The 12435-nt window shown below is 42.5% G+C and overlaps 1 protein-coding gene across 1 annotated transcript in view; it reads right to left on the bottom strand.

Moving 5' to 3' along the window:
* The window catches only part of COL4A1 (collagen type IV alpha 1 chain), a 182046-nt gene that overhangs the window by 44087 nt on the left and 125524 nt on the right, over positions 1-12435 (bottom strand). The window contains exons 33-40 of the mRNA XM_035110373.2: positions 12149-12238; positions 11274-11426; positions 8820-8918; positions 8553-8642; positions 8278-8417; positions 2269-2395; positions 2089-2169; positions 822-920 (exon numbers count right to left, since the gene is read on the bottom strand). Of these exons, the coding sequence (XP_034966264.1) occupies positions 822-920; positions 2089-2169; positions 2269-2395; positions 8278-8417; positions 8553-8642; positions 8820-8918; positions 11274-11426; positions 12149-12238 (879 nt within the window). The remainder of the gene's footprint in view (positions 1-821; positions 921-2088; positions 2170-2268; positions 2396-8277; positions 8418-8552; positions 8643-8819; positions 8919-11273; positions 11427-12148; positions 12239-12435) is intronic.

Genomic DNA, 12435 nt, shown 5'->3' with positions numbered 1-12435 from the left:
GGAGCAGAGCTAATGGATGCATTAAAGCTCCTTTCACTTGCTGGCTCAACCTAAATAGGGGACAGAAGAGAGAAAGAAAACCCTCCTTCAGTTGGGTTGGAGTTCACAAAAGGTACCAAGAAGACTTGGGGTAGTGCCAGCGGCAGAGCTTCATGCGGGGCGGGGCTTGCGCGCGTCTTAGGGGGGGCAGCCGTGATGGCACCCCACCGGGATTGCGTTGCTGGGGGCAGTGCGCCCCCCCCCACACTCCTCTTCCTCTGCCAGTGGGTAGTGCATTAATTTAGGTGACAATTCCCAACCGCCACAAAGGAAGATGTCAGCTGCCCTGGAAACTTCATTATAAGTAGAAATAATAGCACGAACAGGGAAATAACAATCCAAAATTCAACCTACTAAAGATAATCTTTCTAAATAAGGACGTGTGCATACAAGTTTCTGTAGCAATTTTATTTAATTTCATTTTTGCACATTTTGCCAAGGACAAAACCATTTCAATAATCATTTTGCCTAAAAATTGAAGAGCTATTTTGTGGCTATGTATATGGGTCCCCTGTGTAAAGGGTACTTTCATTTGAACAGTTAAAAATAGTTGCATTTGCAGTGTACATACTGAGCAGCATGCACAATCTAGGGGAATTTAATTGTGTTTAAATTTTCTAGATTGCCCCCAGAATCTGGACAATTCAGGATACTGGCAGGGCCAAAACATCAATCTTCACTTGCTTAAAAATATATATTAAGAATTGTTTAAAGTATATGATCAGGCATCTACTGTAGTAAAAATATTACATACTAGAAGAAAAAGAAAAGAAATATCTCACCTGGGTCACCCTTTGCACCAGGTGAGCCTGGGATTCCATCGTGTCCTGGCTGGCCCCTTTCTCCAGGAGCACCTGGGGGACCTTCAGGCCCAAGGTCACCTGCAAAAGATAAACAGACAAATTTTGGGGAACAAAATGGTGGAACAGTGGAAAGAGCTGGTGCAGAATTCAATGGGCAGACTGCTCACTGGGGCACTTATCCTGGCCAGATTCAAAATGCTGATTTTGACTTATAAAGGCTTAAATGGCTCAGGATTGCAACACTTCAAGGACCGTCCCTCCCCATATGAACCGACCTGGGGCTTTTCTGCCATGGCTCCCCATTGGTGGGATGCTCTCTCTCCAGTGAAGCTTGCCTGTCATCTCCATTTTATATCTTTAGGCACCAAGTGGAAACATCATTAAAAAATTTAAAAAATTACAGCCTTTTAAATATGTCAGGGTGTGTGAGTTATTGGTTTTTAAAATTATTATTATGTTACGTGTTTTTATACTGTAAACCGCCCTGTGATCTTCGGATAAAGGATGGTGTATAAACAACAACAAGAAGAAATGGTGTCTGTTCATCAAGAAAGTGTCCTGAATCTTAAAATGTAGATTGCCAATTTTTCTGTTGCCTAACTTTATTGCTATTGCCTAACTTTATTGTGGGGGGAGCGTGTGCGCGAGTGTGCGTTCCAAGTCTCTGCGTCCAATCCCTGTGTCTGTGGGGCACATGCGCAGTAGCGCAAACCCAGGGACACAGGGGATACTAGACGCAGAGACACTTGCACTTTATTAGATAGGATAAAGTCAGAACTGCAAGACAGAAGAGTTCCATCAGCTGGGTTGCAAAGCTTGGCTTTCTTTTGTTAGCAAAAGGCAGCTGAAATCCAGAGAGAAAAGAAATTCTGATAACACTTTACTGAGGGAATTGAACAAACATATTGTATAATTTTAAGAGAAAGAAAGAGGAAAGCCTGAAGTAAGAAAGAGAGAACCTCCCTAAGTGCAGCTCAAACTACAGAGAGAAACACCTCATTTACCCCATTAGCTGCTTTATTGAAAACAGAATTCACTCTTAAATTATACACTGAATTATCTGTGTTGTTGCACTTCTAACATACTTGTCAAATTATCTTTTTGCCTTCTAATTTTAAAAATCCACATGCCCTTAACATCCATTAAAAAATAAAAAATATGCTGTGTAAATCACAAAGAGTAACCATTATGTTGCTGTTTTTAGAGTGAAATAGCAATTTTGACTTCAAAAATATGATTTATTTACCTTTTTCTCCTTTTAAGCCAGGAAAACCATCTAAGCCTGGTAATCCCTTTCCACCTTTTTCACCTGGGATTCCTGGAATACCTTTATAATAAAGAAGCATAAAGTTTTAGTGTTATCAGCTGAGTACTTGCTAGGCTTAGCTTTATCATAAAATACTGAAAGAGGCTTTGAACCACTTACCTGGAGAACCCTGAAGACCTGGTAGCCCTTTGGCACCTGGGGAGCCAGGGATGCCTGGAATTCCTGGAACACCTCTTTCACCTTTCCCTCCAGGCACGCCTGGAATACCTGTCTTTCCTGGGTCTCCCTGTAGGGTAAAAAAATGAACAGTAAAATCTGCAAACATTTAACAATTACAATATGCATTCTAAAACCATTATACTATTCATATCTAATGTTGGAACCATGTTTTACAGCCCAACTGCATGTACAGTTAGCATCCCAGCTGCCTCTCCACTACAAAGCAAGCTGGATGAAGGACTGGGGGGGGATCCTCATCAAATCTGCAGATGACACAAAACTGGGAGGATTCAAAATGACCTTAAAAGAATGGAGAACTGGGCCAAAACCAACAAAATGTACTTCAATTGGGAAAATTGGATGGGTGACACATGTGAAAAGGATTGAGGGGTCTTAGCAGACCACAACCTTAACAGGAGTAAACAGTGTGATGCAGCAGCAAAAAAGCTAATGCTATTCTAGGCTGCATCAACATAAATACAGTATAGTGTCCAGATCAAGGGAAGTAGTAGTACTGCTCTGGTCTGCATTGGTCAGACTATACTGGGTCCTGGGTTCAGTTCTGGGCAACACAGTCAGAGGCGGAGCTAGCTGCTCCGGCACCTGGAGTGGCAGGGGCGGGGCTAGCCACCCACAGGGGAGGGGCTAGCGTCCAGGGATTTGTGCCAGTGGCAGCAAGCGTCCCAAGGATGACACCCGGGGTGGGCTGCACCCACCGCATCCCCCTTTCTCCACCAGTGAACACAGTTTAAGAAGGATATTGACAAACTAGAACGTGTGCAGAGGAGGGCAACCAATATAATAAAAGATTTGGAAACCACAACTTATGAAGAATGTTTCAGGGAGTTGGGTACATTTACAGTAGCCTGGAGAAGAGGAGGCTGACAAGTGATATGATAGACATCTTCAAATATCTGAAGGACTAACATGGAAGATAAAGCAAGCTTTCTCTTTTTTTGGTAACATAGTTTTTTATTACTTTTCCTCTTTAAACTGTTTAACATGGTTGCACTGAGATATATATTAGAGCATATGACATAAAATTACATAAAATTAAAAATAAAACAACAATAAACACTCAGATAAATGCAAGCTTGTTTTCTGCTGCTCCAGAGAATAGGTCCTGAACCAGTGGGTTTAAATTACCAGAAAAGAGATTCTGACCAAACATTAGGAAGAACTTTATAGAAGTAAGCAGAACAGACTCTCTTGGAACCAATGAGGGAGATGGTTATGTTTAGCCTGGAAAAGGGATTTCAGACATCTCAAGGGCTGTCACATGGAAGATGAAGCAAGCTTGTTTTCTCCTGCTCCAGAGGGTAGGACTAGAACCAATGGATTCAAGTTACATGAAAGAAGATTCCAACTAAACATAAGAAAGAACTTTCTGATGCAGATAGGTAGCCGTGTTGGTCTGACACAGTTGAAATAAATAAAAAAACAAAAAATTGTCCAGTAGCACCTTAGAGACCAACTAAGTTTGTTCTGGGTATAAGCTTTCATATCTGAAGAAATGTGCATGCACACGAAAGCTTATACCTAGAACAAAACTTAGTTGGTCTCTAAGATGCTTCTGGACAATTTTTTGTTTGTTTTTTTAATTTCAACTTTCTGATGGTAAGAGCTGTTTGACAGTGAAATGGTTTCCCTTGGGAAGTTGGAAACTCTCCTTCATTGGAGGTTTCTAAACAAAGGTTGGATGGCCCTTAGTCAGGGATGCTTTAGCAGTGACTCCTTCATTGCAGTGGGTTGGACTAGATAACCCTCGGGGTCCCTTCCAACTCTACAATTCTATGAAACGTGATTTATGCAGTTGAGAAATAGGGTGGATCGGGGCTGCTTAAACACTCCCCCCACCAATTGATTATCCTGAAGTTTCTCCTGAAACTTGCTTCCCAGATTCTTTTATCACTGTGGGGCTTTGAGTCCATGCTTAACCTCAAACCCTTCAAGGAAAAATCAGTTAGAGGTAGTTCAAGGGGGAAACATAAGGTGAGCAAAGCATCTCCCCACCACCACCCATTTCTTCACTGCAAATCACTTCCCAATACAATTTGAAGCAGAGAAGTGGACTAATATTATATATAGCTCCATTGTAATGTGTAGATTGTCTTTCACTGGGAAATGGGTTTAGGAGCTGGGAGATCTGAGGGCTAGAGAGCTATGGAATAGTTAGTGAGATTTGGGGTAATGTTTGAACCAAGGTAAAGTCCTGAGGACAGAAGGAGGTCTATGCTCTCGGTGGAAAGGAGGACACAGAAGTGAAAAGAACTAAATTTTGCATGTTCATAAAGGTTTGTTGTTGTTGTTGTTGTTGTTGTTGAGTCGTTTAGTCGTGTCCGACTCTTTGTGACCCCATGGACCATAGCACGCCAGGCACTCCTGTCTTCCACAGCCTCCCGCAGTTTGGTCAAACTCATGTTCGTAGCTTCGAGAACACTGTCCAACCATCTCATCCTCTGTCGTACCCTTCTCCTTGTGCCCTCCATCTTTCCCAACTTCAGGGTCTTTTCCAGGGAGTCTTCTCTTCTCATGAGGTGGCCAAAGTATTGGAGCCTCAGCTTCACGATCTGTCCTTCCAGTGAGCACTCAGGGCTGATTTCCTTCAGAATGGATAGGTTTGATCTTATTGCAGTCCATGGGACTCTCAAGAGTCTCCTCCAGCACCATAATTCAAAAGCATCAATTCTTCAGTGATCAGCCTTCTTTATGGTACAGCTCTCACTTCCATACATCACTCCTAGGAAAACCATAGCTTTAACTATACGGACCTTTGTCGGCAAGGTGATGTCTCTGCTTTTTAAGATCCTGTCTAGGTTTGTCATTGCTTTTCTCCCAAGAAGCAGGTGTCTTTTAATTTCGTGACTGCTGTCACCATCTGCAGTGATCAAGGAGCCCAAGAAGGTAAAATCTCTCACTGCCTCCATTTCTTCCCCTTCTATTTGCCAGGAGGTGATGGGACCAGTGGCCATGATCTTGTTTTTTTTTTGATGTTGAGCTTCAGACCATCTTTTGTGCTCTCCTCTTTCACCCGCATTAAAAGGTTTTTAAATTCCTCCTCACTTTCTGCCATCAAGGTTGTGTCATCTGCATATCTGAGGTTGTTGATATTTCTTTCGGGCAATCTTAATTCCGGTTTGGGATTCATCCAGTCCAGCCTTTCGCATGATGAATTCTGCATATAAGTTAAATAAGCAGGGAGACAATATACAGCCTTGGCGTACTCCTTTCCAATTTTGAACCAATCAGTTATTCCGTATCCAGTTCTAACTGTAGCTTCTTGTCCCACATAGAGATTTCTCAGGAGACAGATCAGGCACTCTCATTTCTTTAAGAGCTTGCCATAGTTTGCTGTGGTCGACACAGTCAAATGCTTTTGCGTAGTTAATGAAGCAGAAGTAGATGTTTTTCTGGATCTCTCTAGCTTTCTCTATAATCCAGCGCATGTTTGCAATTTGGTCTCTGGTTCCTCTGCCCCTACGAAATCCAGCTTCTGGGAGTTCTCGGTCCACATACTACTTAAGCCTGCCTTGTAGAATTTTAAGCATAACCTTGCTAGCGTGTGAAATGAGCGCAATTGTGCGGTAGTTGGAGCATTCTTTGGCACTGCCCTTCTTTGGAATTGGGATGTAGACTGATCTTCTCCAATCTTCTGGCCACTGCTGAGTTTTCCAAACTTGCTGGCACATTGAGTGTAGCACCTTAACAGCATCAACTTTTAAAATTTTAAATAGTTCAGCTGGAATATCATCACTTCCACTGGACTTGTTATTAGCAGTGCTTTCTAAGGCCCATTTGACTTCACTCTCCAAGATGTCTGGCTCAAGGTCAGCAACCACACTACCTGGGGTGTACGAGACCTCCATCTCTTTCTGGTGTAATTCCTCTGTGTATTCTTGCCACCTCTTCCTGATGTCTTCTGCTTCTGTTAGGTCCTTTCCATTTTTGTCCTTTATTATTGTAATGTTTGTACAAAATATTCCTTACATATCTCCAATTTTCTTGTACAGTTCTCTGGTTTTCCCCCTTCTGTTGTTTTCCTCTATTTCTTTGCATTGCTCGTTTAAGAAGGCCTTCTTGCCTCTCCTTGCTATTTCTTGGAAATCTGCATACAATTTCCTGTACCTTTCACTATATTCCTCGCATTTTGCTTGCCTTCTCTCCCCCGCTATTTGTAAGGCCTCATGGGACAGCCACTTTGGTTTCTTGCATTTTCTTTTCATTGGGATGGTTTTTGTTGCTGCCTGTATAATGTTACGAGCCTCCATCCATAGTTCTTCAGGCACTCTGTCCACCAAATCTAAATCCTTAAACCTGTTCCTCACTTCCACTGTGTATTCATAAGGGATTTGATTTAGATTGTATCTTACTGGCCCAATGGTTTTTCCTACTTTCTTCAGTTTAAGCTGGAATTTTGCTAGAAGAAGCTGATGATCTGAGTTACAGTCAGCTCCAGGTCTTGTTTTTGCTGACTGTATAGAACTTCTCCATCTTTGGCTGCAGAGAATATAATCAATCTGATTTCAATGCTGCCCATCTGGTGATGTTCATGTGTAGAGTCATCTCTTGTGTTGTTGGAAAAGAGTGTTTGTGATGACCAGCTTGTTCTCTTGACAGAACTCTATTAGCCTTTGCCCTGCTTCGTTTTGAACTCCAAGGCCAAACTTGCCAGTTGTTCCTTTTATCTCTCGACTACCTACTTTAGCATGCCAATTCCCTACAATGAGAAGAACATCCTTCTTTGGTGTCATTTCTAGAAGGTATTGTAAGTCTTCATAGAATTGGTCAATTTCAGTTTATAGTTTATTCAGCACCGATAGTTGGTGCATAAACTTGGATTACTGTGATGTTAAAAGGTCTGCCTTGGATTCGTATCGAGATCATTCTATCATTTTTGAGATTGCATCCCAGTACAGCTGTCACCACCCATTTCTTCTACGAGATTCTTGCCCACAGTAGTAGACATGATGGTAATCCGAACTGAATTTGCCCATTCTCTTCCATTTTAGTTCACTGATGCCATCTCCTTTTTGACCACCTCCAGCTTACCAAGGTTCATGGTTCTTACATTCCAGGTTCCTATACAATATTTTTCTTTACAGCATCGGACTTTCCTTTCGCTTCCAGGCATATCCGCAACTGAGCGACCTTTCGGCTTTGGCCCAGCTGCTTCATCAGCTCTGAATCTACTTGTACTTGTCCTCCGCTCTTCCTCAGTAGCATTTTGTACACCTTCTGACCCGAGGGGCTCATCTTCCCAGCGTCAAAACTTTTATATGTCTGTTGTCTTTGTCCATGGAGACTTTTTGGCAGGGATACTGGAGTGGCTTGCCAGTTCCTGCTCCAGGTGGATCACATTTAGTCAAAACTCCCCACTATGACCTGTCCATCTTAGGTGGCCATGCATGGCATAGCTCATAACTTTTCTGAGTTATTCAAACCCCTTCGCCACAACAAGGCAGTGATCCATGAAAGTGTCATAAAGACTAGTGCCTTTTAAATTTCTGGCCACCTCAGCTCCTGGAAACCAGCACCCCCTGGCCAGCCCCAGAGGCACCATTCACATGAGGAGCCTGTAGCCAGGGCTGCTGCAACAAACAGCCACACAAGCTTTGGGAGGCAGAAAAGCAAGAGGGTACCAGAGGAGGTAGGGAAGGAAAGAGGGACAGAGTCTAGTGTTGCCCGCAGCACCCCTGACTATCATTCAAGGCACCCCAGGGTGCCATGGCACACTGGTTGAAAACCCCTGAGTTAGAGCAATGCTTTGACTTGGGAGAAGGCAGCTTCCAATGCAAATGTCCTTCTTTCCTCAACAATTGTTTTGAATACAGCCTGTACTCTTGCACATCAGTCTTATGCCTTCTAATTAGGAAGAGATGCATTGTGCAAAGTAACCTTTACATTGTTTAGGATATTTAACATAGTTTATGAACAACTGTGGATGGATACCTTCTCACCAGGAGCCCCGGGGAAGCCAATTCCTGGAAGCCCAGCCTGCCCTTTTTCACCTTTCACACCTTTTGCTCCAGGTAACCCATGTTTCCCTGCCTCACCAGGAAGGCCTTGCACACCCTTTTCTCCTGATGGTCCTAAAAATAAAAGTTTGGATTATATTATATTTTTCTTTCTTAAAAGTAACATAATGTGTTTAAAACTACTCTGAACATTTTGGTTGGTGGAAAATCAGCTGATGCATAATTCCAAATGGCCAAAGTTAATATTACCTGGGAGACCCATTTCTCCTATGGACCCCTTCTGTCCAGGAGCTCCTGGTTCACCCTGGTATCCTGGAGGGCCTTGGTCCCCTTTTGGCCCTAAAATGGAAAGGGGATATTAAAAAATATATCGAACTGCATGACTCATTAAAATACAATGTAAGGTGCCTGCTAGATTATGAAAGAGCCCAGCAATGCTAAGAAAGTAGAACTGTAATTAGTAGTCACTCCCAGAGGCTTCACATTAGTGATGAAAAGAAAGTCAGGGTTTCATACCTGCTTGTCCAGGTAGACCAGGCTCCCCATCCTTCCCTGCCATTCCTGGTGTGCCAGGGTCCCCTGCAGTTCCCTTCTCTCCTAATGGTCCCAGTTGTCCTAGAAAGCATAAAAATGTTGCTTCATGATGGTTCTCTTTCCACCACATCTGAAGTTGTGTGAGAGAATCACTCTGAGAATAGCATAACAAATCAGTTGATATGAATTTAGTTATTCTACTACTATAATAAACAAATAAATCAAGAGTTTATACAGAATACAGAACTGAACTACAGCTTGACCTCATTAGGATTTAAATCTAAATTTCAGTTTTCAACACTAATACTGAGCAACAAAACATGTGAAATGGCAGCAGAGGCACAAGTATCTCTAAGTATGTCATTATTAGGCAGAGTATCAGTTATAAAAATGAGTGTTTTACCAAGAATGATATATCTCTTCCAAAATTTACCAATATTAGGAGGCGCAAGATGTTTTAAATATTGGAAAAAGGACATATCAAAATTTATATGGAATGGCAAAAAACTAAGAATAAAGTACAAATTATTGATAGATAAAAAGGAGAGACGAGGGTTCAATCTGCCAGATATGGAATTATATCACAATGTGGCCAGTTTAACGTGGATAAAGAAATGGATAGAACTAAAAAATACCGATGTGTTGGATTTAGAAGGAGTGAGCTTAGGTTTTGAATGGCACGCATATTTGTTGGAAGAAAAAATGAAGGTACACAGTAATTTCATGAATAGCATCATAAGAAAATGTTGTTGTTGCTGTTGTTTAGTTGTTTAGTTGTGTCCGACTCTTTGTGACCCCATGGAACAGAGCACGCCAGGCACTCCTGTCTTCCACTGCCTCCCGCAGTTTGGTCAGACTCATGTTGGTGGCTTCGAGAACACTGTCCAACCATCTCGTCCTCTGTCGTCCCCTTCAGGGTCTTTTCCAGGGAGTCTTCTCTTCTCATGAGGTGGCCAAAGTATTGGAGCCTCAGCTTCAGGATCTGTCCTTCCAGTGAGCTCTCAGGGCTGATTTCCTTCAGAATGGATAGGTTTGATCTTCATGTTATTCTCCTCCAGCACCATAATTCAAAAGCATCAATTCTTCGGCGATCAGCCTTCTTTATGGTCCAGCTCTCACTTCCAAACTAGTAGTACATGTGAAACTAGTAGTACATTTACATGTGAAACTAGTAGTACATGTGAAAAGGATCTGGGGGACACAAGCTTAACATGAGTCAACACTGTGATGCAGCAGCAAAAAAAGCTAATGCTATTTTAGGCTGCCTCAACAGAAGTTGAGTGTCCCGATCAAGGAAAGTCATTGTACCACTCTATTCTGCCTTGGTCAGACCACATCTGGAATACTGTGTCCAGTTCTGGGCACCACAATTTAAGATTGATAAAAGTGTGTGTAGAAGAGAACAACTAGGATGATCAAGGATCTGCAAACCTGAAGGAGCCTGGGTATGTTTAGCCTGGAAAAGGGGAGACTGAGAGGAGATATGATAGCCATCTTCCAATATCTTAAGGGTTGTCACATGCAAGATGGAACAAGCTTGTTTTCTCCTGCTCCGGAGGGCAGGACTAGAACCAATGGATTCAAGGTACAAGAAAGGAGATTCTAACTAAATATCAGGAATAACTTTCTGATGGCAAGTGCTGTTTGACAGTGGAAAAAGACTCCCCTGGAGGGTGGTGGACTGTCTTTTCTCAGAAGTTTTTAAGCAGATGTTGGATGGCCCTCTGTCATGGATGCTTCATTGGAGATTCCTGCATTGCAGGCAGCTAGACTAGATGACCCTCAGGTCTACAAGTCTATGGTTCAATGAAGTCTAGAAGAGCCTTTTTCAGGACTGAGGAAATAAAATCATGACCACCAATGAAAACTATAACTTTTTGTGGTCACCTTTCCCCACCCCGCAAGTGTCCCTTGGAATGGGACATCCTGGGAAATTTAAAGCTGCAGCCACCACCCAGAACTTCAATAAACCTGAAAATATTTGGTCACTTTTAAAAACTAATTTTTAGTAAAGTTTTCACAATAAAACAAACAATCTAGAACAATTAGAATAAAAAAGACAAGAGAGGATAGGAGAACAAGAAAACAAATAAAAGGGGAGGACAAAGAGACAAAACATCAAAGAGAAAAAAACACCTCTGTCTGCCGGTTGCATCAGAAAAGGATGATTTAAGACATTCAGTCCATGTTAGTATGCATGTTACTCACTTTCTGTTAGACCATATGCAAAGATAAGAAGAGTATTTTTCTGGTAAAGGAGCTAGCAAACCTCCTTGAGGTTCTTTTTTATTTCTTTATTCTGCAGGAGTGCCTGCAAACCTCAGCTGGTTTTTGAGGCAAGCCAAACTTTGAGGGAGGGGGTTCAGTGCATCAAAATATGTTCAAAATAGAAGAGAAGTCACATGCAAAAGGCAGGTGCTATTTAATTTTACAGACCTTTACTTCCTTTATCTCCTTTTTGGCCTTTCATGCTTTCCATGTCCACATGATCCATTTTTCCTGGCTCTCCTCGTAGACCAGCTTCACCCTTTTCACCCTTTGAGCCAGGATCACCTCTGAGCCCCACAGCTCCAGGAAAACCCCTGTCACCTGCAAAAAGCATGTGTTAATTGAGCACAATAAGCCTTCCCTCCCAAAGCACAGAAAAAACAGGATTTACTTCCAAGCTTTGCACAGTGACAGAAAAAGGTAATCCGTTCTACAAGTACTGAATTCAGGAACAGGCTACAAAACAAAATTTGGGAGAGCAATTATGTGGCTCCAGGTGATTGCCGGGAGGGTGGGTGGCTCTGTCCACCAATCAAAGGTGCCTGCAAAGGGCTGCCTGCTTCTGGCCCTGGCCCTGTAACAATATCCAGTTCTGTATCCCTGTGCTAGGAGGTACACATAAACTGCAACATTTTTCTGTACCTCCTACTTGTAAGAAGATTGCAGAGTGATGGAATTAAACCAGGGGTGGAGAACTTTTTCCAGCTGGCAAGCTGGATCCTGGTGTAAGGCAATTTTCCTTTGTAGTTCAATCTGCAAAGTAAGATCCAAACAGAGCTTGAAGCCAGTGCTGGTCAGCTGATAGGCTTTGGCAGGAGTCAGGTGCACTATGGTGTTCCTCATGAGGAACTCTGCAGCGCAGCCAATCCCAGCAAGCTTGCTGTTACAGCATCCTTTGCCAAGGAACAATCCAGAGCATACTTAAAAGATCCCGATTGCTTGTTGGCAGCCTGTCCCACACCTGATGATGTCAGTTGTGGAGAAGGAGGGTATTCAGGGACAAAGGGGCACAAGCTGGGAGTTAATCTACAAATTGCTCTTACCTTTTTCACCTGGAGCTCCAGAAGATCCTGAAGGACCAGGAGGACCCTGGCTTCCAGGTGTGCCCATAACTCCCATTTCTCCTTTAATTCCTAAACCCAAATTAGAACAACGGTTTACATTTCTGTGACTTTTCTAATACATTTCAATTTCACTATAATAGTTCTGCCCGGAAGGCTTTATTGCTGAGCTCAGACCAGTTCCATGTATCTATGTGACAATCATCTTAACTATGTGTTCTATTCCCAGTAAATATTGCATGATCTCATATACTGACATAGTTTTCATT

The sequence above is a fragment of the Zootoca vivipara genome, chromosome 3 (assembly GCF_963506605.1).
Source record: "Zootoca vivipara chromosome 3, rZooViv1.1, whole genome shotgun sequence".
NCBI classification, from domain to species: domain Eukaryota; kingdom Metazoa; phylum Chordata; class Lepidosauria; order Squamata; family Lacertidae; genus Zootoca; species Zootoca vivipara.
This window is presented reverse-complemented; position numbering and strand designations above follow the sequence as displayed.